This window comes from Epinephelus fuscoguttatus, linkage group LG6 (genome assembly GCF_011397635.1).
Source record: "Epinephelus fuscoguttatus linkage group LG6, E.fuscoguttatus.final_Chr_v1".
NCBI classification, from domain to species: Eukaryota; Metazoa; Chordata; class Actinopteri; order Perciformes; family Serranidae; genus Epinephelus; species Epinephelus fuscoguttatus.
Genome location: NC_064757.1, coordinates 2,240,006 through 2,266,918, shown reverse-complemented (window position 1 = coordinate 2,266,918; position 26,913 = coordinate 2,240,006). Strand labels below are relative to the sequence as shown.

Genomic DNA, 26,913 nt, shown 5'->3' with positions numbered 1-26,913 from the left:
GGGAGGACATCGTAAACCGACTGGATGAGGAACTTGATCCGGTGTGGCTCAGATCGCCATAGCTCTGTCCACGATATCTTCCGGTCAGCTGCCTCCTCCCATCGGGTCCACGCCCCCTGGTGCCGCATCCCTACTGCCCTAGTGCAGCGGGCTTCCTCCACCCCTGCTCGGACCTCCTCCTGGATCAGCTGACGCCTTTCCTTTCCCTGGGCCTTGTTGAAGTGAGGTCTTGGGTTGCTCCCAAGACCTGACCGTCCGGACGCCACTGTTCCCACCAGCTCACTGTGTCGCAAGCGGGACTCAGCCTGGTTGACTGCCTCATGAGCCTTCCACTTCCTGCCGGTTCTTACTTCTGTGCCAGCCGTGGAGACTTTGACGTCACTGGAGTCCCTATACAGCAGCACAGCACCTTTCTTGCTCGGGTGACCATAAACTCCTCTGTCAGACTACTGAAGGGCAGTTTCAGCTTGTTGTTCCTCCCGTACAAGGCGATGCTGCTGAGGCTTCGTGGTAAGCCCAACCACTTCCGCAGGAAACAGCTGACCTTCCTCTCGAAGCACTCCACGGTGGTCAGTGGCACATCATAGACCAGCAGTGGCCAAAGAAGTCGTGGCAGAATGCCATGTTGGTAGATCCAGGCTTTAAACTTGCCTGGTAATCCTGACTTATCCACTGCTGTCAGCCAGGTTCCCAACTCCTCTGATGTTGCTTGGAGTGCTGCGGTGTCCTTCAAGGTGCAGTCATAGATCTTGCCCAGGCTCTTAACTGGCTTCTCTCCCACAGATGGAATCTGGGTGCCTCTACATGAATAGCTAGCAATTTGTCAGCATTACCAAACAACATTAGTTAATATGAGCCAGCTAAAAACCACAAAATTACATCACATGTCAAGGGAGCGTATCTATGTTTCCAGGGTTCTGTTTCCTGGGTTTTATGTTCCCCACTTAACCCTGCAAAAAAGGTTCTATGTTCCCCGCTTACACAAAAAAGGGTGCTAGTGCTATGTGCTATGTTGCCCGCTCAACCAAGCGGGAAACATAGAACCCTTTTTGTGTAAGCGGGGAACATAGACCCTATTTTGCAGGGTTAAGTGGGGAACATAGAACCTGGGAAACATAGAACCCTGGAAACATAGGGATGACCCCCTAGGACACTACATCCCCAGTGGAGAGTGAACAGCATTTCAGACCTTAGCCGCTGTAGCAACTTGAGTTTAGCTAGTGCAACCTCAGTCCCGTGGTTCACAACAGGCTTGTGGCCAGCAGCACTGTGGTGTCTAACAGCCAAAATACATGGGGCACAGACATGACACATCACATAGTCCGAGCAAGGCGGGTTTTTTACCTGCTACACTCACTCCCTCTCTGTAGTGTGTGGTTCCTGCCAGCTTCACTGTGTGTGTAGGCCTACTGTGTGACAATGCAGTTGGTTTCGCAGGGTTTGGAAGAATAAAGGTTATATTAACTGGTACTGAATTAATTAACTGGATTGTTTTAACAACAGGATGCACTGATTTGATTGATCTACAGTATTTTAATGTGAAATGTAAAAACACAATGTCGCTAAGCTGTGTCGAATTGCCACAGGGTATTTTATTTATTTATTTTTAAACAGATTGCACTTTTTTTTTTTTACAGTTCTATGTCAGTATGCTGTGGAGGGCACACAACACACACACACACACACACACACACACACACACACACACACACACACACACACAGCATTGTGCTAGAACAAATTTTGTCTATTCCTTTTGTATTCATTCCCACTAGACATTTTGGCTTGATTTAAGTTATAGAACATTCAATATGGGAATATGAAAAAGCCTCTGCTGAAAATGTTTATGTTCATTATACCACATTTAGTCCATTTGCCCTTGTGGTTCTTTGTGTTATTTTTTCTGTGACAGTGGAAATTATGTATATGAATTATATGCTGGATTGTATTGAAAAGTGCCAATTTTAAACTGACAAGTACATTGCTCTGCAGTACGTTCTTAAAACAAGGCTTAGGTTGAAAATAACATCCAAACACAGTCTTGATTTGGTAAGAACACCTTTCTTTAAGACTTGGTAACTTTATTGCATTGTGTGTGTTTGGCTCCAACTGCCCCCCCAGGGTCACCGTTCACCCGGGCCAGCTTAAAGAGCAAGAACGAGAGCTCGTCTTACTTCAGGAGGAAAGAGAAGAGGATTCGCTTCACCATCCGCCGTTTGGTCAAATCCCAGAGCTTCTACTGGACTGTGTTGTGTCTGGTTGGCCTCAACACGTTGTGTGTAGCCATAGTACACTATGACCAGCCCGAATGGCTCACCTATGCACTATGTGAGCTCCAGCAGTTGTATACATTGTCACCAACTGTCAGGCAAACCAATATGCCTTCATCATATAACTATTTATCTTACCATTACTCTTATATTTGGCTGTGTATATATTCGGGAATTAGAATATCCACCAGTAAGTATTAAGTTTCACCCAGTGGCATCAACCCTGAACCTTTACTTACTAGAAAGAATTTAAGTAAAGAATTTGAATTTAAATCAATAAAACACACCCTTGCTCAATCCAACACATTTAGGGGTTTGCCGCTACAGCCTTGCTTGAGCTGGCATGATCAGTAGCTTATAGTGACTAATGTTAGCTAACTTTAAATTAAGATTGCTGTGTAGCTGACATTACTGAGTCAGTTTGCTGACTCATACTGGTGCCACTTTTTAATATTTCAGCATTTATCATGTTCCTGAAATTGTCACTTGTGACTACAACTGTTAGACAAAACTTACATAGTCTTGCTTTAAAGTTGGCTGCTCAGATACTCTGAGTCGTTTACAAATCTTGGCCATGATAGAGTGCTACTGTATTTCCAATTTATATCCTGCTCTGCTCAGGCAGATTAAAAAACAAAGACTGGGGCAACCTCTAGCTCACCTGGCAGAGCCCCATGTGCACTGAGTCCTTGCAGCAGCCCGGGCTTGATTCCATCCTGTGGCTCTTTGCTGCATGTCATCCTCCTTTTCTATGCTCTCTTTCATGTCATTCGTGAGCTGTTCTACAATAAAGGCAAAAAGTCCCCCTCCAAAGAAAAATCTTTAAAAAACAAAAAGAAAAATAAACACTGGTGTCCTGCATGAAACAGAGATAGGGACAGTGATATGTGACAGATGTGCAAACATACATCACACAAGTGCCATTGTACATTTCATAAACACACGTGAGCAAATATACATCTCACACACTTAATCATGGGAGTTTTCAACATTATTTCCTCAAACAATAGACTCTTTTGTGTCTTATTTGCCATGAGCACAGCTGTGCAGGCAGTGTTAGCTGCTTTATTGAATTGTATAAATCAGCTTGGAGATGTTTGTAAACTGGGGAATTAATCTGTGTGTCTTCTTATTGTCTCTGGACAGACTTGGCGGAGTTTGTATTCCTGGGCCTGTTTCTGGCAGAGATGTCCATGAAAATGTATGGCCTTGGACCCCAGAACTACTTCCACTCCTCATTCAACTGTTTTGATTTTGGGGTGAGTCGTCCTGTTCAGTTGATTCAGTCCTGAGTGGTTTTAGTGTGTAAGCATGTGTAGAGTAATTCAAATGGTTCAGGACCAGTGCCTCAAAGAAAAAAGTGTGTTTGATTATGGCAAGAATAACATGTTTGGAGTATTTGAAATGAAATCTGTGTTTACAGGTTATTATTGGCAGTATTTTTGAGGTGATCTGGGCTGCCATCAAACCCAGGGCCTCATTTGGAATCAGTGTCCTGCGGGCTCTTAGACTGCTCAGGATCTTCAAAGTCACCAAGTGAGTCATCAGGATCATCTGCCTGTGTGTTGGGAATACTGGTTATGCCATTATATTTATGTATACATATATTCATATGTCTGTGTGCAAAGGTACTGGAACTCTTTGAGGAACCTGGTTGTATCCCTTCTCAATTCCATGAAGTCTATCATCAGCCTCTTGTTCCTCCTCTTCCTCTTCATCGTGGTTTTCGCTCTGCTGGGCATGCAGCTATTTGGTGGCCAGTGAGTAATTTCAAGGTTCCCATACATTTTTACCAATGATTTTGCAGAACCTCTCAGTAACATTTTTACCATATTTTACCCCGTTTCCATGACTTTAATTTAAATGGGTAGGCCTGCATACATTCATATGTTATTAAATACGCACTTCCCAGGCATTTGTGGATAAGCAAAATGCTAGCATTTGCTAACTGTACTTGCTTGTTAGACATTCCCTCTGCCTTTTTGGGAGATAGAAATTTTGTTTGCGTTTATTTCCTGTTTTATGAACGTATCTAATAATTATTTTGTGACATTTGTTGGAACAATACCTTTAGAAAATGTTTGCACTCATCATAAATTTAGGGGCACCACCCTCTGATGGAGAGAAGCGACTAATCAAATTAATAACTCTGGAAATCAATTATTAATTCATTAGTACACTTATCAATCATGAATCAATCTCAATACCTGGATTATGAATTCTCTATACACTGATCTTAGTTCCTAGCCTGGTTCCAGACCCCACCCACTCAACTGAGTAGGCTTGCATCTCTGGTCTGGCATACTGCAATGAATTTGCGATTTATCTCGTCCAAAAGATGGAAGGACCAATGAACGTCGGGGGTGGGGGCGGGTCTAGCGATTAGCCAGTCAGCGCCACGCTGATGTCAAGCTGTCCGCCAGTGGGTAACTGGTGAGGATAGCCTTGCTGTTTGTCATGTTAATGTTATCGTCGGCAGCCCTGAATAGCTTGTAAAGCTTTAGCATAGTTAGTTAACACGGGAACTGCCCATTGGTTCGACATCCCATTGTTCCGACCATATTAAACTCATTGTTCCGAAGTCCATTCTGAAATCATCATGATGCCCTGTGGTTAAGGTCTGGTTAGGTTTGGGCAAAAAAACCACTTGGTTAGGGTCAGGAAAAGATCATGGTGTGGGTTAAAACGAAAAAGAAAGTGACAAACTCATAAGCCGTGAGCCTGCTCCGCCTCAAGCCGGTCGTGGTGCAACATACACCCGCTGCGAGCCGTTCAGCACCGCGGACAGTCGGACTAATGGGATGTCGAACCAATGACATGGATCCAGTTAACACATTTGTTATTGGCCCATGTGTTTACTGCTACAGAAAAATAATAAATCTTTGGTTTATTTGCACAACATCGCCTCTCTGCCGTCTCTTATCATGCTTGCTAACGCTAAGTTAACTTTACCAGCAGATCTGTATGAGGTACAAACTGAGGCTACAGATAGCAGTGTGCTGATGCTTAAGTGGTATTTCTTAATCTTTTTTGTGAAACTAATGTGCATTTAATAAACATTCGTACATTGTTAGTTATATTTTTAGGGGAAAATGCGAGTGAAATACTCGCACTGTAGACCCATGCCTTCAGTGGACACGCTCCCACCATTGTTTGCTGCTCTGCCTTCATTTAGTGTCTGGTCGTCTCGCGAGATCTCTCGCCATGACCTCAGGTGCTAAATGCTGATCTCGCAAGACTACCTGGGTTGATAGTACTGCAGGCTGCTGCAGTCTGCTACCGGCTGAACAACACATCCACGGAGGAAAATAGTTATAGTAAAAGATCGATTTTTTTAATTAATGAATCAATATTGTGCCATTTAAAGGAAAATCGATTCGAATCGATTAAATCGATTTTTTCAACCCAGCTCTATCGAATAACAGCTTATCTATTTAGCTGTGGCTACTCGCTTATAATAAGGTTGAAAACAATCTTGTTGGCCGTTCGATATTATTATCAATGTTATTATCTACGCGTATAAAAATTGTTGCAATCGGCTGACTTTGTCGCTTCAGATATAATGTTACTGAAGGCACAGACAAAAAGAAAGAAAACTCAGGACAGACCAGACAATCCTGGTCATGTCGAGCAAAACCTAAAAATTTAAAATAATTTTGAGTGTAAGAAAAGAAAGGGTTACGCAGGAACCGAGTGTAAGAGCATAACGGGTTAAAGCATAAAGAGTATAACTAGAAGGACGGACGGCAAAAGAAAGAAGAGAAAAAAAGAAGTCAAAGTAAAAGTAAAGGAAAAGAAAGTAAAAGTGAAGTGAAAGTCAAAAAGAAAAGTAAAGAGTCCAGAGATGCACCGAGCTCAGTACTTTTATCCGACCAGATTGAGTGGGCATGTTTGAGGCAAGGCGGGTCTCTTAGTAGGCCTATAGACATTACTTTATTTCGGAGGACACTTACTGAACTTTATTTTGCAAGATTATATACTTGAACATGTAACGCGCAATAGACACATACTCTTCCCATTATGGTCAAAATTGACTTCAGGAATTCATCCTGAATTTACGACTCTCATCTGGACTTCTTATCTTACTTTCACCAGGGTGAGAGAAAGATAGAGCGGGGGGGCCCCCCTAGATGTGACTAAAGGGAGAGAGGAGGTGGTTTTATTGGAGGTAGAGTATTCAGTCCTGTTTCACCAAAGATACGATCCTTTAGTGTTGGTTGAGTTGTCAAAACGCTGGATTTTCCCAGGATGGTAATCAGCAAACTGGGATCTGGATGGTTTCCAAATGACACCTTTACCACCCTTAGCGTCAGGATGATGGTGAAAGAGTTAATTGACTTTGAGGTGAGGCCGGGACAAAGCAATAAACATTTGACCCTCAGAGTGGCCCATCTCACCCCTGTCCATTTACTTACAATCTAGGTTTTGGGAGAGTTCAGAAGGCTGTTTTTCCTACATCTTGCCCGAACTTGAGCGCTTGTGATACCTTAATAAAATAAAGTTGATTGCTGTCATGTCCCTTTAGTCCCCCACCATTCAATTGGATCTATGATCCGACACACAGGCCATGATGCCATGATCTGGACATTGATGTCTGAATAACAATACCTGGTGATTAAATCAAATATGTATATTTATACGTCGATACTACCGATGTTTCAAAGAGCATACAGCGCAGTACTAGATTCTAAATTAGTAATACAAAGAAAGTATTTTGTGTAACATTGGACATGTTTTTGTGGTTTTATGAATATAATAACAATAGCCAAAAACAATGTATATTTGTATGTATTTTTCTAAGACGTTCTTTTAATTCCAGACCATTTTCAAGTCTGGAAAACACTTCCTAATTTCCTAGTTTATCCAGGAATTTCATGACTGTAGGAACCCTGTAATTTGTTTCTACTGCCGCTGATTATAGTTCTAGTTGTTTTTTAAAAAGTCTTTGAACCTGTAATTCTCAGAATCATAACCCAGTCAAATGGAATCAGTCCAACTTACTCCAGTGATAGCAGCCCATAAATCAGCTTAAAAACCTAATTGCTGTCGCTTGCAGCACTGATTTTGGTCATGTGAGCTGCTTCCTTCTGTTGGCAAAGAAAGGACTTGAACCTGAGATTGCAGCTTGCAGCTGTATTTATTGTTTGTTGTTCTATGTCACACCTCAAATTGCCGTGAGCTGAAATGAGGTGGAAACATGAGACTTGGCCCAATAACTGGAAATGATGTGCATATCCCTCCCATGGCATGTGACCCCCATCGGTCGCATGGTGGTGCTGTCATTAATATCCACAAATACAATTTTGGAAAGGCTACGCACCTCACACCGCATGTCCAATGACTTGAAATCTGGACAACATCAAGGTTAATGTTAATTTTTTTTTTTATTAATTTGCATAATAAAAATAGTAAAATGAATCGAATATTTGTTAATTTTGACTCTATCAGCACCAAATTTAGACCACAGCCTTGTTGGACTGACACACAGATTTTGGTTATAAATGAACAAGTTTGGTCAAAAACATGGCCATAGTCAATCTCTGTCTTGGCAAAGGGAGGGGCTTGGCGGGTAAATGGCTATAACTCATTAACGATTTGTCCAGTCGTCATAAATCTTGATAGATGTCTTCAGTACCTTTTGAGGACTCAGCATACCAAATGATGATGACGGGACTTTGAGTGTGCTGTTAATAAAATGCTGCACACATTGTAATGATGAAACAAATATGCTATTGGTCTCACTCCTTCTTTGGACAAAATTAAACTGAAGCCCAAAATCCGCTGATTGCTACTTTCGGGTTTTATTTTGGCAATTGAGCACCCTCCTTTTGTTGGCCAAAAAATGGCTTACACACGAGATAGCTGCTTGCAGATGTAAATTTCAGAATATTTTTTAATACTAAGGCTCAGACACAACATGGTTATTGTATCAATCAATCAATCAATTTTATTTATAAAGCCCAATATCGCAAATCACAATTTGCCTCACAGGGCTTTACAGCATACGACATCCCTCTGTCCTTAGGACCCTCACAGCGGATAAGGAGAAACTCCCCAGAAAAACCCCTTTAACGGGGATAAAAACAGTAGAAACCTCAGGAAGAGCAACTGAGGAGGGATCCCTTTTCCAGGACAAACAGACGTGCAATAGATGTCGTACAGAGCAGATCATAAATTATAAATTAACAGTAATCCATATGACACAATGAGACAGAAAGAGAGAGAGACAGAGACAGAGACAGATGCAGGCTACTGTGGTACAATATGTTGAAAGTATATATTAATATCTGACAGTGTACATATGTGACAATAATCATATGTGTATAATAACAGAAGTATGACTAATGATAACAGCAACAGCAGGAAGCATCTGGCAGGACCACGGCAGCAGCACAACCACACACGTCACACTATCCAGGCACCGCTGCAATACGAGTTAACCTGAGAGACAGTGGAGCACAAAGGCTCTGGAGAAGAAGCCGAGTTAGTGACATCCAGAATGGCCGAATTAGCAAGATGCAGTAATAGGACACGAGAGAGAGAGAGAGAGAGAGAGAGAGAAGAAGAGAAGGAGAGAAGGTGCCCAGTGTATTATAGGGGGTCCTCCGGCAGACTAGGCCTAAGTCAGCCTAACTAGGGGCTGGTACAGGCCTAGGCCAGCCCTAACTACACTGAACAAAAATATAAACGCAACACTTTTGTTTTTGCTCCCATTTTTCATGAGCTGAACTCAAAGATCTGAAACATTTTCTATATACACAAAAGACCATTTCTCACAAATATTGTTCACAAATCTGTCTAAATCTGTGTTAGTGAGCACTTCTCCTTTGCCAAGATAATCCATCCCACCTCACAGGTGTGGCATATCATATCATGAAACAGCATGAATATTGCACAGGTGTGCCTTAGACTGGCCACAATAAAAGGCCACTCTGAAATGTGCAGTTTTGCTTTATTGGGGGGGTCTGGGGGGTCAGAAAACCAGTCAGTATCTGGTGTGACCACCATTTGCCTCACGCAGTGCAACACATCTCCTTTGCATAGAGTTGATCAGGTTGTTGATTGTGGCCTGTGGAATGTTGGTCCACTCCTCTTCAATGGCTGTGCGAAGTTGCTGGATATGGGCAGGAACTGGAGCACACTGTCGTATACGCCGATCCAGAGCAACCCAAACATGCTCAGTGGGTGACATGTCCAGTGAGTATGCTGGCCATGCAAGAACTGGGATGTTTCCAGCTTCCAGGAATTGTGTACAGATCCTTGCAACATGGGGCCGTGCATTATCATGCTGCAAGATGAGGTGATGGTCGTGGATGAATGGCACAACAATGGGCCTCAGGATTTCGTCACGGTATCTCTGTGTATTCAAAATGCCATCAATAAAATGCACCTGTGTTCGTTGTACATAACATACGCCTGCCCATACCATAACCCCACTGCCACCATGGGCCACTTGATCCACAATGTTGAACAGTGAAAACCGGGATTCATCCATGAAGAGAATACCTCTCCAACGTGCCAGACGCCATCGAATGTGAGCATTTGCCCACTCAAGTTGGTTACGACAACGAACTGCAGTCAGGTCGAGACCCTGATGGGGACGACGAGCATGCAGATGAGCTTCCCTGAGACAGTTTCTGACAGTTTGTGCAGAAATTCTTTGGTTATGCAAACCGATTGTTGCAGCCGCTGTCCGGTTGGCTGGTCTCAGACAATCTTGGAGGCAGTGGTGTAGTCTAGTTTATTGTAGTGGGTATACTGTGATGATTCCCTCCCAGCCTCGTAGGGAGGCCTGGCAGTGACCTATTCATGGGTACCAGTGACGTCAAGTCAACGAGACCGCCACCATATTTGTGTCCGATTTGACTGTACCCCTAAGTTTTGCTATGGCAGTATGCACCTCACACTTAAACGAGACGGAGAGACAACGATATTTTTTAAAAATTTCCATTATTGGTTGCGACCCATATTTAGTACGCTCAACAGTATTTTGTCTGCTAACCTCTGCAACACGCTGTGTGTGTCCTTCCATCTGTCCGTCCACCGGCTACTTCATTAGGTCCACCCGTGCAATCTAATCCAACAGCTCTGTCATACATTCTACTTTATGAAGCTTTTTACATTTTCAGTTTTTGTTGACATTGTCAGAAAGGTGATAATTAAGATTTATGTTTATTATTAAGGTTGTACTGTGTGGTGCTGGCGTGCTGGAGTGTAATATATTAAAGTGTTCCTAATATTTTGTCCCCCTCAATATATGTTAATGGATTGGGCAAAATTATGCGAACACCACACAATATAATGCACTCCAGCACACCAGCACCATCCACTATGACCTCTATAATAAACATAATGTATAATTATCACCTTTTTGACAATGTCAACAAAAACCCAAAATGTATAAAGTTAAGCTTCGTAAAAATAGCATTTATGGCATAACCATCGGATTGGATTGCATTAGACTGCACAAATGTTACCTAATGAAGTGGCCGGTGAGTGTGTATTATATTTAAGGATCCACACCACAACAAGAGTAGGTATGAATAATTAGTGACTGACATCAGCTCAAACCACAAGCTTTTCAGTGTACCGTAATCAGATAACGTTAGCTAATGTTAGCATAAGACAATGTGAATCTCCACTGAGGTAGCTAACATCACGCTAGGTAACGCAGTGTCGGGCTGTCGGCGTTAATCATATGGCATCTGAATCTGAATTCCCCTGCAAAATGTATTTTATTGCAGTTATTTACCCGGTATTTGCAAAACAAAATCACTGAAGTTAAAGTTCTGTCACAAAACTATATTGTTACGGATCTTTGCACATTTTTAAGTGGGTATACGGAAATCCTGGAGTTTTCTTAGTGGGTATATGGCGTATACCTTCGTATCACATAGACTACACCACTGCTTGGAGGTGAACATGCTGGATGTGGAGGTCCTGGGCTGGTGTGGTTACACGTGGTCTGCGGTTGTGAGGCCGGTTGGATGTACTGCCAAATTTTCTGAAACACCTTTGGAGATGGCTTATCGTAGAGAAATGAACATTCATTTCACGGGCAACAGCTCTGGTGGACATTCCTGCAGTCAGCATGCCAGTTGCATGCTTCCTCAAAACTTGCAACATCTGTGCCATTGTGCTGTGTGATAAAACTGAACATTTCAGAGTGGCCTTTTATTGTGGCCAGTCTAGGGCACACCTGTGCAATAATCATGCTGTCTAATCAGCATCTTGATATGCCACACCTGTGAGGTGGGATGGATTATCTTGGCAAAGGAGAAGTGCTCACTAACACAGATTTAGACAGATTTGTGAACAATATTTGAGGGAAATGGTCTTTTGTGTGTATAGAAAATATTTTAGATCTTTGAGTTCAGCTCATGAAAAATGGGAGCAAAAACAAAAGTGTTGCGTTTATATTTTTGTTCTGTGTATAAGCTTTATCAAAGAGGAAAGTCTTAAGTCTAGTCTTAAATGTGGAGATGGTGTCTGCCTCCCAGACCGCAACAGGAAGATCATTCCACAGGAGAGGAGCCTGATAACTGAGGGCTCTGGCTCCTGATCTACTTTTGGAGACTTTAGGGACCACGAGTAACCCTGCATTCTCAGAGCGCAGTGTTCTGGTGGGATAATATGGCACTATGAGCTCTCTAAGATATGACGGAGCTTGACCATTTAGAGCTTTATAAGTTAACAGTAGGATTTTAAATTCAATTCTGGATTTTACAGGGAGCCAGTGCAGAGAAGCTAAAACAGGAGAAATATGATCTCGTTTCTTAGTTCCTGTTAGTACACGTGCTGCTGCATTCTGAATTAGCGGAAGAGTTTTTAAGGACTTACTAGAGCTACCTGATAATAGAGAGTTACAGTAATCCAGCCTTGAGGTAACAAAAGCGTGGACCAATTTTTCTGCATCTTTTCGGGTCAGGATAGGCCTAATTTTCGCAATATTACACAGATGAAAAAATGCAGTCCGTGAGGTTTGTTTTAAATGAGAATTAAAAGACAAATCTTGATCAAATGTTACTCCCAGGTTTCTTACGGTAGTGCTAGAGGTCAGAGCAATGCCATCTAGAGAAACTATGTCATCAGATAAAGAGTCTCTGAGTTGTTTGGGGCCAAGAGCAATAACTTCAGTTTTGTCTGAATTTAACATCAGGAACTTGGTGCTCATCCAGGTTTTTATGTCTTTAAGGCAATTATGAAGGTTAGTTAATTGATTACTTTCTTCTGGCTTCATAGATAAATACAACTGTGTACTCTCTACGCAGTCATATGCAGATATTTATTGTGTGTTGAAATCTTGTGGATGTAAAGGCAAATTGAAATTGCATCATGCATTTTGAAAATTAAAACAGTATCACTGAATTATTTATGAAGAATACACTTACTTATTCTGCAAACTATCCAGAAAATTTGGTAAAACTAAGAAACACAACAAAAACAACCTAGAGTTTAAAGGGTGAAAGATGATTAAATGAGAACTCCCATGTTGTCTTTTTTATTTTTTATTTTTATTTTAGATTGACGTAACAACATGATTCAGCCCTAAGCTGCTATCAACGTCTCTTTGCACGTGGAGATATAGAGACACAAATTGACAATCATGTGTGAAAATATATTATTATTTAAAGCTTTTGAACCAAGGGTAATCAAAGTGGTCTGAAATCTAAAAAGTCATCACGAGGGGGCGTTTGGGGGCATTGCCCCCTCAGATCGACAGTCCAGCCCCCTCAGTTGGCGTGACGTTTACGGGCAGTCTGTCATCGGAGAGAATTGTTGTTAAGCTAACTAAGTGGCTATCTGAATGATTTTGAAATGGGTATCCGAAAGTGGATGAAGACTAGTAGGCCACCACCTACTTCTGCCTCTGAAGACCCTGGATTTAGCACATCAGCACCACCACCACCAGACACAGGTTTGCGAACAAATTCCGAGGAGCTGTCACTTCAGTCTGCATGTAGCGGTAATCAACATGCTAGTGTGATACATCAGCCAGGGGACCTTGGCCATGATTGCCCTGCCCAGCCCATGTTAATGTACTACCCCAGGAAAAAACAGCATAAAAATGACTGTAATAGATCATTCGTAGGCAGCTGGTTTACAGGATGAGATTGGTTAGAATATTCAATTGAGGACAATGCAGCTTTCTGTTTTGCATGCTGAAAATTTGGAGGCAGCGACTGTACTTTCACTTCTATCAGCTATAGCAATTGGAAACATGCCACTGACAAGTCCAAGGGATTTAGTAGGCATGCTAACAGTAAGGAGCACTTAGCTTGTGTGGCTGCCTGGAAAGAAAAAGAGCTGCGATGCACAACAGGCAGCAAGATTTCAACACTGGTAAATTACGAGCAGCTCTCCTGAAACCGGTTGTACATATCTGGGATTGTGGACACTCTTGTCTTCTTACTTTTAAACGAGCTGCCTCTGAGAGGTTCACTTGATGCAGTTGATGACCGGGATGAAAAGGGATGTGGGCTTTTCCTGACCTTGTTAGACTACACCTTAACACAGAATAAAGACTTGGCCATTGTTTACAGCAACATCCCAAAAAACGCCACATACACATCACATGACATACAAAATAAAGTAATGAAACTGATGGCTATGATCGTGATGGAGGAAATTGTAACGGATATCAGGGATTCGTGGTTTACCATCAAGGTGGATGAAACGAAGGATCCACCAGGACACGAGAACGTCTCCGTTGTCGTCCGTTTTGTAGACAGTGAATGTCGAGTCTTCTGGCGATGTTGATCTCTGACAAGTGTGATGCACAATCGCTCACTGATTTGGTGCTCAGCGAACTGCAAAATGTTGGTCTTGACACAAGCAAAATAAGAGTCAGTGCTACGATGGGGCCAGTGTTATGTCTGGGAAGGATCAATCAATCAATCAATCAATTTTATTTATAAAGCCCAATATCACAAATCACAATTTGCCTCACAGGGCTTTACAGCATACGACATCCCTCTGTCCTTAAGACCCTCACAGCGGATAAGGAAAAACTCCCCAAAAAAACCCCTTTGACGGGGAAAAAAACCGGTAGAAACCTCAGGAAGAGCAACTGAGGAGGGATCCCTCTTCCAGGACGGACAGACGTGCAATAAATGTCGTACAGAACAGATCAGCATAATAAATTAACAGTAATCCATATGACACAGAGAGAGAGAGAGAGAGAGAGAGAGAGAGAGATAGAGAGAGAGAGATGCAGGTAATGACAGTAGCTTACAACAACATTAATGAAAGTAATAATATTATAGTTATGGTTCTGGTTACTGCGGTACAATATGTTGAAAGTATGTATTAATACCTGGCAGTATACATGTGTGACAATAATCATATGTGTATAATAACAGAAGAAGTATGACTAATGACTAATGATGGCAGCAGCAGCAGGAGGCATCTGGCAGGACCACGGCAGCAGCACAACCACACACGCTGTCCAGGCACCGCTGTGATATGAGTTAATCTGAGAGACAGTGGAGCACAAAGGCTCCGGAGAAGAAGCCGAGTTAGTGACATCCAGAATGGCCGAGTTAGCAAGATGCAGTAATAGAATACGAGAGAGAGAGTGAGAGAGACAGAGAGAGAGAGAGAGAGAGAGAAGGAGAGAAGGGGCCCGGTGTATTATAGGGGGGTCCTCCGGCAGACTAGGCCTAAGTCAGCCTAACTAGGGGCTGGTACAGGGCAAGCCTGAGCCAGCCCTAACTATAAGCTTTATCAAAGAGGAAAGGCTTAAGTCTAGTCTTAAATGTGGAGACGGTGTCTGCCTCCCGGACCGTAACAGGAAGATGATTCCACAGGAGAGGAGCCTGATAGCTAAAGGCTCTGGCTCCTGATCTACTTTTGGAGACTTTAGGGACCACGAGTAACCCTGCGTTCTCAGAGCGCAGTGTTCTGGTGGGATAATATGGCACTATGAGCTCTCTAAGATATGATGGAGCTTGACCATTTAGAGCTTTATAAGTTAACAGTAGGATTTTAAATTCAATTCTGGATTTTACAGGAAGCCAGTGCAGAGAAGCTAAAACAGGAGAGATATGATCGCGTTTCTTAGTTCCTGTTAGTACACGTGCTGCTGCATTCTGAATTAGCTGGAGAGTTTTTAAGGACTTACTAGAGCTACCTGATAATAGAGAGTTACAGTAATCCAGCCTTGAGGTAACAAAAGCGTGGACCAATTTTTCTGCATCTTTTCGGGTCAGGATAGGCCTAATTTTCGCAATATTACGAAGATGAAAAAATGCAGTCCGTGAGGTTTGCTTTAAATGAGAATTAAAAGACAAATCTTGATCAAATATTACTCCGAGGTTTCTTATGGTAGTGGCAGGGGCCAGAGCAATGCCATCTAGAGAAACTATGTCATCAGATAAAGAGTCTCTGAGTTGTTTGGGGCCAAGAACAATAACTTCAGTTTTGTCTGAATTTAACATCAGGAAATTGGTGCTCATCCAAGTTTTTATGTCTTTAAGGCAATTATGGAGTTTAGTTAATTGATTGCTTTCTTCTGGCTTCATTGATAAATACAACTGAGTATCATCCGCATAACAATGGAAATTTATAGAGTGATTTCTAATGATGTTACCTAAAGGAAGCATATATAGAGTAAACAGGATTGGTCCGAGCACAGAACTCATGGAACTCCAAAACAAACTTTGGTACATAAGGATGGTTCATTATGAACGTCAACAAATTGAAAACGATCAGATAAATAAGATTTAAACCAGCTTAGTGCTGAACCTTTTAAGCCAATTAAGTGATCCAGTCTCTGCAGTAGAATTTGATGGTCAATTGTGTCAAACGCCGCACTAAGATCTAATAAAACAAGTACAGAGACGAGTCCTTTGTCTGAAGCAATCAGAAGGTCATTTGTAATTTTAACTAGAGCTGTCTCAGTGCTGTGATGCACTCTAAATCCTGACTGAAATTCCTCAAATAAATTATTATCCTGGAGAAAATCACACAGCTGGTCTGCGACTACTTTCTCAAGGATCTTTGACATAAAGGGAAGATTAGATATTGGTCTATAATTGGCTAACACCTCTGGATCCAGGGTGGGCTTTTTAGTAGAGGTTTAATTACAGCTACCTTAAAAGACTGTGGTACATAGCCTGTTAATAAGGATATATTGATCATATCTAATATATGAGTGTTAACTAAAGGAAAGACCTCCTTAAGTAGCCTAGTTGGGATGGGGTCTAAGAGACACGTTGATGATTTGGATGAAGAAATCACTGCAGTCAATTCTTGAAGAGAAATTGGAGAGAAGCAATCTAAATATATATTAGATTTTACAGCTGTGTTTGAGGTTAGATAGGTACTATCTGAGGGCAAGAGGTCATGAATTTTGCCTCTAATAGTTAGAATTTTGTCATTAAAAAAGCTCATAAAATCATTACTGCTAAGGGCTAAGGGAATACGAGGCTCAATAGAGCTTTGACTCTCAGTCAGCCTGGCTACAGTGCTGAAAAGAAACCTGGGGTTGTTCTTATTGTCTTCTATTAATGTTGAGTAATAGTTTGCTCTGGCATTGCGGAGGCCCCTCTTATAAGTTTTGAGACTGTCTGTCCAGATTAAACGAGATTCTTCCAGTTTGGTTAATCGCCAATTCCTTTCAAATTTTTGCGATATTTGTTTTAACTTACGGGTTTGACAGTTATACCAAGGAGCGAACTTTCTTTGTTTTTTTAACTTCTTTTTAAGAGGAGCTACAGAGTCGAGCGTTGTTCGTAGCGAGCCTACGGTGCTATCAACAAAATGATCAATTCGGGAGAGGTTAAAGTCCTCTGTTACTGAAGGTATTGGTATTGAATTTAACGACGAAGTAATCTTTTCCTTAAGTTTTGCGACAGCACTATCTGATAAACATCTAGTATAGTAACTGTTGCTGAGTGGCGTGTAATCAAGTAAAAAGAAATCAAAAGTAATCAGATAATGATCCGATAGCGAGGGATTCTGTGGAAAGACTTTTAGGTTATCAATTTCAATTCCATACGTCAGAACTAGATCGAGGGTATGGTTAAAACAGTGAGTGGGTTCATGTACACCCTGACTGAAGCCAATGGAGTCTAATAATGAGATAAACGTGGTAGCCAGGAGTCATTATCAACGTCGACATGAATGTTAAAATCGCCTACAATAATAACTTTATCTGATTTAAGAACTAAACTGGATAAAAACTCTGAGTATTCAGATAAAAATTCAGAATACGGGCCAGGAGCACGGTACACTATAACAAATATAAGTGGCTGCGAGGTTTTCCAGGTCGGATGTAAAAGACTAAGAACGAGGCTTTCAAATGAATTCTAATCTAGTTTAGGTTTAGGATTGATTAACAGGCTAGAGTTAAAAATGGCTGCAACTCCCCCTCCTCGGCCGCTGCCTCGAGGAATGTGGGTATTATTATGACTGGGAGGAGTGGACTCATTTAGACTGACATATTCATCTTGACACAGCCAGGTTTCAGTGAGACTGAGTAAATCAATATGATTATCTGATATTAATTCGTTTACTAACACTGCTTTAGACGATAGAGACCTGATATTCAACAGTCCGCATTTAATTCTCCTGTTTTGTCTTTCTGTCACAGAAGAGGTTTTAATTTTTATGAGGTTGTTATGCACAACTCCTCTTTGTTTAATTTTAGATTTAGATAATTTAGGCAGTCGGGGGACAGACACCGTTTGTATAAAACTATTAAAACTATGGCTGGGTAACTGAACTAGAAGCTCAGAGAGGCGTTTAGGACTGCGTCTCCGAGTCCTGGTCTCAACTCTGGGTTGTCAGGGATTTAAATTACTAATAAAGTTTGCCAGGTTCCTAGAAATGAGAGCAGCTCCATCCAAAGTGGGATGAATGCCGTCTCTCCTAATAAGACCAGGTTTTCCCCAGAAAGTTTGCCAATTATTAACAAAACCCACATCGTTTGCTGGACACCACCTGGACAGCCAGCGGTTAAATGATGACATGCGGCTAAACATGTCATCACTGGTCAGATTTGGGAGGGGTCCAGAGAAAACTACGGAGTCCGACATCGTTTTTGCGTATTCACACACCGAAGCAATATTAATTTTAGTGACCTCCGATTGGCGTAACCGGGTGTCATTGCCGCCGACGTGAATAACAATCTTACTGAATCTACGTTTAGCTTTAGCCAGCAGCTTTAAATTTGATTCAATGTCGCCCGCTCTGGCCCCAGGGATACATTTAACTATGGCCGCTGGTGTTGCTAACTTCACGTTTCTCAGAATAGAGCTGCCAATAACCAGAGTTTTATCCTCAGCGGGTGTGTCGCTGAGTGGGGAAAAGCGGTTGGAAACGTGAACAGGCTGGTGGTGAGCCGTGGGCTTCAGCTTGGAGCTGTGCTTCTGGCGGACCGTGACCCAACCTCCCGGCTGAACGGGAGTTACCGGAGGACAGTTAGCAGAGGCTAAGGCTATGCTATGTGGCTCCGCACCGGCTACAGGGGGCTGGCTAACTACCGCAGCTGCTGAATGGTTTTCCATGGTGCGGAGCCGCGCTTCTAATTCACTAAGCCTCGCCTCCAACGCAGCAAATAAGCTACACTTGTTACAATTACCACTGTCGCTAAAGGAGGCAGAGGCATAACTGAACATTTGACACACCGAGCAAGAAAGAGCAGGAGAAGGAGAAGCCATGGTAAGCTAATGTAGCTAACAAGGCTAAGAGCGTGCAAACAACAGCTAAGAGATTAGCGAGAAAGTCGTAGAAAGGAGGAGAGCTATAGGTGCTTAAACAGAACCAGTGTGGGTTATGACTTGAAGTAGACGTAAAAGCAGCGTTAAAGCAACTGAGGTGAGAAAGCAGGCAAGTGGAATTCACCAGAGCAGTACAGAGACGCTGTCACAGAAACACCAGAAATGACACAACTCGCTTACCGCAATACGTCAGCACGTCAGCACGACCGTTGCATGTGTTGGTAGCAACACACAAGGATGGGGGCATGCAGAGGCTCATTCAGAACAGACTACACAGAGAGATCCCATAAATTCATTGTTTTAACCATCAGCTTCATTAAGTGATTGTGCATGCTCTCTCATCAAAGGACGCAGTCAAAGGTTTCTTTGATGTTTGTAATGCACTGTACAAGTTCCTGCGAAAGCCCACTGTAGCAGCACAGTATAAAGGACAGACGTGCAAAAGACTGCTCGAACATCAGTGACATTTGGACACTGTATCAGTAATTCTGAAATCATACACAAGTCTTGTAGAGTTTATGGCAGAGACAAGAACCCACAAAACAACTGCAGAAGTGAGAATAGAGGCTGCTGGCCTTCATGAGGCCTTCACCGAGGGGAGTTTTTTATTTCTGGCCAGAGTGATGCATAACGTGCTGGGACTAATGGACCCACCAAACAAAATGCTCCAAGCTACCCTCACCGACCTTCTCACGGCAGTCCAGCTCATACACAGTGTTTCAAATTGCCGTAAAAGACTAAGGTGTGATGAAGAGTTTCTGAACATCTGGAATGAGAACTCCCAGTGATGCGCCTGTTCCTGCAAAGCGACCGCGGCAGGCACCTGCAGCACTTCGAGACTACGTGGTCGAGGAGACTCTTGGCCACCAAGAGCAATGCACTGAACAAGAATGCAAAAGACTGTTTTACTCCATCACAGACAGTGTACTTGGAGAGATGGCTGCACGTTTCAGAGAGAGAGGAATCACAAGTACACAGAAGCCTTGAATGCCCTGGACCCTGCTAGTGAAAATTTTTTGAACACTAATTAAGTGAGACCTTTATTGGATTTAACCAAAACTGAAATGAACGAGACGCAGTTCACCGTGTGAGTTTGTCAGGAGCCAGGGTGGCGAGCCACTGACTTTGAGAACAACTTGTCTCTAGACACAAAAATGCATTCAGTGCTATGCCGCAGGTCCTTATTGCTTTCAAACATGCATTGACATTCGGGGCATCAACTGCTATGTGCGAGAACTCTTTCTCCACACTGAAACGAGTGTTTAGTGAGCACAGACGCAGTATGTTGCATAGCCGAAAGGCAAATCTGATGAGGCTGGCATTCGAGAAAAAAAATTAACTTGTTCAAAAGAATAAATATTAAAACAATATGTGAAATTGTAAAATAATAATAAAATGTACAAATTAACTTTCTGATTGAACAAGCGATGCACTGATTTTGAAATTCTGGGCCGATACTGATACCAATGTTGAAAGTAACAATTTGGCCAATAGCTGATTGCAGTGTTTTTTTATCGGTGTTTCTTTTGTTTTTTTATTTGTTGTTATTTTTTTTCTTCTTTTGTGCCTGCACTATAAAAAAAAAATAATTAAACTGTTTTAAAGTCATTCAGCCCTTTGTTAAATTACCTTTGAATCAGCATAAATTCAATAATACACATTTATGAAACAACCTTTAAAATAACCTTCTTTCACACAAAAAATCCCAAAAACGGATGGTTACGGAAGGTAATCATGGTTCTATGAATAAAGGTCAACACGCCACCGTATGGGTCACTCTCTCCGAGTGTGAGCTGTTTCAGGAGACAGTGTAGCAAATTAATCACATTAACACCTCCGCCCTGCGGGCGCAATCAGAGCCTATATATACAGCTGTGTGATCGCCTGTTCAGTCTCTTTTCTCCGACTGAGGCCGAACCAGCCTTCTGAATGACACTGCAAGCTGGCGTGTTGACCTTTATTCATAGAACCATGGTTACCTTCCGTAACCATCCGTTCTATTTCATATCAGGTCAACACGCCACCGTATGGGTCAACAGTATACCAAATAAGGTCAGGCAGGAGGTGTAGTGAGGCCAAAAACACTCAGAACAACATTTCGGTTTAGAACACAGTTTATTGAGGAAAGAAAGATAAAACTGTCACAGGCCGATGAAGGCCACCTGTTGTCAAATAAAACATTTTCAACTGAGAAGGAAAAGGTCCCCATAAACAGAACCTCCTTAATCAATAAAACACAACCACCGGGTGAATACCAACCCTGAAGCCATGGTCCAGCATGGCAGGGACCACACACACTTCCCTGGCCTGAAGCCACGGCTCAGCATGGCAGGGACCGCACAGTTCATTGGCCTGCTTCCAGAACGGCAGAGGCCATTGATGAAGCAAAATTTAGTCTGTAAAACCTTGTGAAGGTCCCAGAAGAGGCCCAACAAATGTCCTCCAAGGGAGCCCCCTTGAAGAGCGCCCAAGAGGCAGCCATCCTTCTGGTGGAGTGGGCCACCACTCCCCTAGGTGGAGGGACCCTAGCACCATCATAGGCCAGAGCTATGGCCTCGACGACCCAGCGGGCCAAACGCTGCTTGGACAGAGCTTGGCCCAGCTTAGCTACCCATAGCACACAAACAGCTTATTGGTCTGTCTAACGGGGCGTGTGTGGTCAATGTACACCCTCAGGGACCAGACCGGACAGACCAAGTGCAACTGGGCTGCCTCCGCAGATTCATGGGGAGGAAGATGGAAGGGCTTCAGAACCAAGGGCCTCAACACAAAAGAGCGAAGGAGCACCTTTGGTAAAAAAAAAAAGCTGGATTAGGCAGGAGAGAGATGGCAGGTCCCTCTCCTCCTAATCTCAGACAAGACGGATGCACAGACAGGGCATGTAGTTCAGAGACCCACTTCGCTGAGGCCATGGCAAGGAGAAAGGCTGTTCTGAGGGAAAGAAGCCCAAGCCCCAAATTGGCCAAAGGCTCAAAAGGAGGCTCCGACAGAGCCCGCAGCATCAACTGTAAATCCCATGATGGGACCATGTGGGACCTTGGTGGCCGTATACTCTTAGCCCCCTTCAAAAACTGGCTAACAAAGGGCTGTGAGCCCACTGTCCTACCCTCAGTAGGGATGTGACGGTCAGATATGGCCACCACGTAGCCCCTCAAGGTGGATTCTGTCAGCCCTTTCTCCAACAGTGTCTGTAAAAATAAGAGGACCCCCCCCCCCCCCCCCGTGTCCCACAGGAGACCGGGTTCCAGCCCTTTCCTGCACACCACTGGCAAAACCGTTTCCATCTACCAGCGTAAAGCACCCTGGTAGAGGAAGCTCTAACAGCAGGACTCAAGCTGCAGGGTGGGCCCTGTCTAGGGACCAGACATGCAGCCTGTAAATCCCTGGCTTCTGTTGCTGGAGCTGCCTTTGAGCCTGCGACAGCATGTCTGGCCTGACTGGGAGACACCATGGGGTTCCTGCCAGCAGCTTCTGCAAGGTCGCCATCCATGGCCGATGTGGCCAATCTGGGGCCACAAGCAGAACCCTGGCCTCCATCATCCCCATCTTGGCCAGAACGGCTGGTATGAGGGGAAAGGGAGGAAACGCATACAGCAGGCCCTGGGGCCACTGGCCTGCAAGAGCATCCACCCCCAATGTTCCCACCGGCCCCGCTATGGAGTACCACAGCGGGCAGTGGGTGGTCTCCAGTGAGGCAAACAGGTCTACCTGGGCCTCTCCGAATCGAGACCAAATGGCTTCCACAATCTGTGGGAGAAGTCGCCACTCCCCTGGCCTGGGACCACCCCTGGACAGGAGATGTGCTGCCACGTTCACCATGAGCATGAGTCCAGAGGAGGAGTTTGTGTGCCAGGTCGTGCAGGGACCATGACCGCAGACCTCCCTGGTGGTTGATGTAGCCACGGTTGAGTTGTCGGTCCGAACCAACACGTGCTTCCTCCGAATCATGGGATGGAAATACACCAAGGCCCGATACACTGCCTCCAGTTTGAGCAGGTTGATGTGAGCCCCCCTCCGAAAGGGAACCCACCGGCCCCAGGCCAGGTGGTGCTCCCATAGAGCCCCCCAGCCTGCTTCTGAGGCGTCCGTAGTTACGGTCACCCTTGAGCACACTGGGCCCAGTGGAACTCCTTCCCTGAGGCCCAGAGCCGTGGTCCACCATGCAATTGCTGGGAGGCAATCAAAGACACAGGGATAGCCCTCAGGCCATCCTCGTGGGGGCTCACCTTGTGCCTGGCAAGCTATTGCTGCAGTGGCCGCATATGGAGCAACTCCAGGGGCACCACCTGGGATGCTGCCGCCATGAGGCCCAACAGCCTCCAGCCATGCTTCACTGTTATGTGCGAGCCCACAGTTAAATGTGACAAGCTGTCCATCAGCACCTCTGTCCTCTTCAAGGTCAGGACCGCTCTCATTGAGGTTGAATCTAGAACCAAACACAGATATTCCACCATCCTGGATGGAACAAGGCAACTCTTCTCTCTGTTCAAGGCCAGCCCCAGGTCCTCGGGGTGTTTCAACACTGTCGAGGTGTCGAGCCGGGCTTGTTGTTCTGTTGGGGAGCAAACCAACCAATCGTCCAGGTAATTCAAGATATGAATACCCTGGCGACGGAGAGGGGCCAGTGCCGCCTCCATGCACTTTGTGAAGGTGCGAGGGGACAAGGACAGGCCAAATAGGAGGACGGTGTACTCGTACGCAGTGCCTTGAAAGAAGAACCGGAGGTACTTCCTGTGGTCTCTGTGTACAGGAATGTGGAAGTATGCGTCTCGCAGATCCACTGTAGTGAACCAGTCCCCTTGCCTTACAGATAACAGAAGGTGCAACAGACAGAGCATATAGAAGGGCAGACGTTTCAGAAAGCCGTTGAAACCCTTTAGGTTCAAGACAGGACGGAGGCTTCCGTCCTTCTTTGGAACCAGGAAGTAGGTTGAATAAAACCTTTGGCGCATCTCGCCGCTGGGGACGGGTGTTATTGCCCCTGTCTTCAGAAGGGCCAAGACCTCTGCCACAAGGGACTGACAATCTGTCATGTCGCTTAGGAGGGTAGGAATGATTCCAGAAAACTGTGGTGGTCTGGTTCGGAACTGGAGCCTGTACCCTGACTCCAGTGTATTCAGTACCCAAGGGCAGCGAGTACACTGGCGCCAGTGAGCAAGGTGCTGAAGAGTGAAGCGTGAAGCTGGAGGCCGATAACCGTCAGCGACAGAAACAGCCGCCAGCCGACTGGGGTCTGGTGCCCCTGAGATGGGTGGTCCCACTGCGGTCATTGCGAAAGGAACGCTGGTGAGCCTGGCCATCCCTGACCGGGGGCCCTCGGGTGGCAGGTTGCGGTGCCCTGGAGGCCGTAGAGATGGCCGGAAAGGACCCACGACCCCAGCGCAAACGTGAGGCTGATACATCCCTCACAGAGCGCGTCAGCTCCCTCGCCCTACGAGACTACTCCAAGGCTGTCTCACAGGGTGGACCAAAAACCTCTCCTGGCACCACTGGAGCTGCCAGGACAGCAATGCAGTCCTGGTCGGACAAATTGGACTGGGACAGCCACACTTGGCGGTGCGCCTGGACCACTGAGGCCATTGACTGACCAAGGGCCTGAGCATGCACACTGGTTCCCCGCAGCAACATGTCCACTACGCAGAGCATCTCAGCCGTCTCACCACTCGGGGCTGCTGAAGCCACATCCTGCAGCAGGCCCTCCAAATAAAGCAGCAACAAGGAATTGGTGCATGCCAGCCTGGCTGTCAAAGCTGAGGAATGATAAGCTCGGTGGAGCTGGTTATCAGTTGCCCTGCAGCGCCTGTTAGGGTGATTTGCATCCCTGCCAGCTCTTGCCACAGCTTCTGCTAGCATAGCAAAGGTAGGCCCCATATGTTTCCGCCCCTGCAGTGTTGGCCAGCTGGGTCCTCCTGTCAAACACTGAAGCAGCTGGAAGAGGAGCTTGGCAGACCAGCTGGAAGCGTGCTGCTGCTCCCACAACCACAGCCCTATCAGAAGGGTCCATCGGCTCAGGCTCCGAAGCCTGCGAAGAACCATCCCCCAAATCAGAGAGCGACTGGACATCCTCCTCGGACTGGGGGTCATGCAGGTAGTCCAGATTGTCAGAGGCTGCAACAGAAAGCACATCTGGATCCTTATCCCAGACCTCAGGGTCTGGCCTGCTCACGTCATGCAGCCCCAAAGGGCGCTGAGCATGAACAAGCTCCTGCAGGGTATTTTGCATTGCCTGCACCTGCAGCTGCAGCTGCCCAAACTCCGCCTCCGGGCACTTCCTCTTCTGCACGCGCCGTCTTTCCACCAGCGGCGGGCCGTGCGCCGCCTCTGTTTCCAGCTCATTCTCCGCCTGCTGACCGCCTTGGCCAGGGGGAATTGAGGGAGGGGGGAAAATGTTGCCATTGCCGTCCTGTGACATGGCCTGGCACGCCAAGACAGTCACTCGGAGGAAATTACAGGTGTGGATAAAGCCTCAGGCAGCATACGACCTCACGGCCGCAGCGGCTCCTCTCAGCTCGAAAAAGAAAGTCTTTTTTTTTTTTCTCTCTCTCTCTCTCTCTTACTACTCACCTAGAAGAAGACCGCAACAAACAATTTCAGCCACGTGAGGTAACGTTTTCCCTCACGGGAAAAGAGGCTCCCCGCAGCCCCACACAATAAATATAACTCCAAAAACGATCCGATGATCCGCGCACTCTTCCTTACTGCAGCAAAAAGCTGTTCCTGAAGGAAGAAGGCGTGTAAGTATAGCTATCGATAGTTTCACATAACATGTCTCGATCTGAAAACCATACTTACGCGCTCCAGGAGGAGAAAAAGAGACTGAACAGGCAATCGCACAGCTGTATAGGCTCTGATTGTGCCCGCAGGGCGGAGGTGTTAATGTGATTAACTTGCTACATTGTCTCCTGAAACAGCTCACCCTCGGAGAGAGTGACCCATACAGTGGCGTGTTGACCTGATATGAAATAGAACACCTTCTTACTTTCATTTCATTTTCATTTTCATTTATTTATACAGGAAAGTATGGAAGCCCATTTCCGCCACTTGATGGAAAAAATAAGATCTAATAACTCAAAATAATGAGATACTAAGTCAAAATAATGACTTACTAACTCAACATAATGACTTACTAAGTCAAAATAATGAGATACTAAGTCAAAATAATGAGATACTATCTCAAAATAATGACTTACTAACTCAAAATAATGAGATAGTAAGTCAAAATAATGACTTACTAAGTCAAAATAATGAGATACCAAGTCCAATAATGAGGTGAATGAGTAGACATTACAGTTACGATGTTATAATGACTGAATCTGTGACGGCAGAGTATACAGCCAAGCTCTCTATGACCTGCTCAACTCGATCACAGGCATCAGACTCAGATATAATATTAGAATCCACCTGGGTAGCTACTTCTAACAGTGTTTGCACAATCTCAGGGAGCGCCATGATCTGTGATGCGTCCATATATCAAATGTGCACACCGCCCCCTACTGTATTAGATGGGTAGCACGGTCAGGACAGAGCTGAAGAAGAGCGGCTACTGACGTCACTCTCCTTCGCCACTCAGATTGCCAAATCGTTTTCGAATTATGGGCACTATTTTGCAGGCAACCTGATCTCACAGAAATACGTGAAATGACCACGACCTCTTAACACCGCATTCCGTGGTGGCACCACGTAATGGGTTGAAATTACATGCTGGTACCATGGAAACAATGCCAATGTAAAGTCAATTAGGATCCATTGTTGTAGTGTTCACACGAATTCCGTGATTCAACAACGTCCTGTATAGACACAAAAACACAAAAGTGTTCTTGATATTAAAACGGCAAATATATTCCTCTGTTATAATTACCCACCAATTATAATAATAATAATAATAATAATAATAATAACATGATAGTTCGGCTGTACTA

The 26,913-nt window shown here is 44.5% G+C and overlaps 1 protein-coding gene across 1 annotated transcript in view; it reads left to right on the top strand.

The window, feature by feature from the left end:
• LOC125890225 (voltage-dependent N-type calcium channel subunit alpha-1B-like) overlaps window positions 1-26,913 on the top strand; it is a 657,655-nt gene that overhangs the window by 412,490 nt on the left and 218,252 nt on the right. The window contains exons 12-15 of the mRNA XM_049578752.1: window positions 2,122-2,328; window positions 3,417-3,529; window positions 3,694-3,806; window positions 3,899-4,030. Coding sequence (XP_049434709.1) covers window positions 2,122-2,328; window positions 3,417-3,529; window positions 3,694-3,806; window positions 3,899-4,030 — 565 coding nt within the window. The remainder of the gene's footprint in view (window positions 1-2,121; window positions 2,329-3,416; window positions 3,530-3,693; window positions 3,807-3,898; window positions 4,031-26,913) is intronic.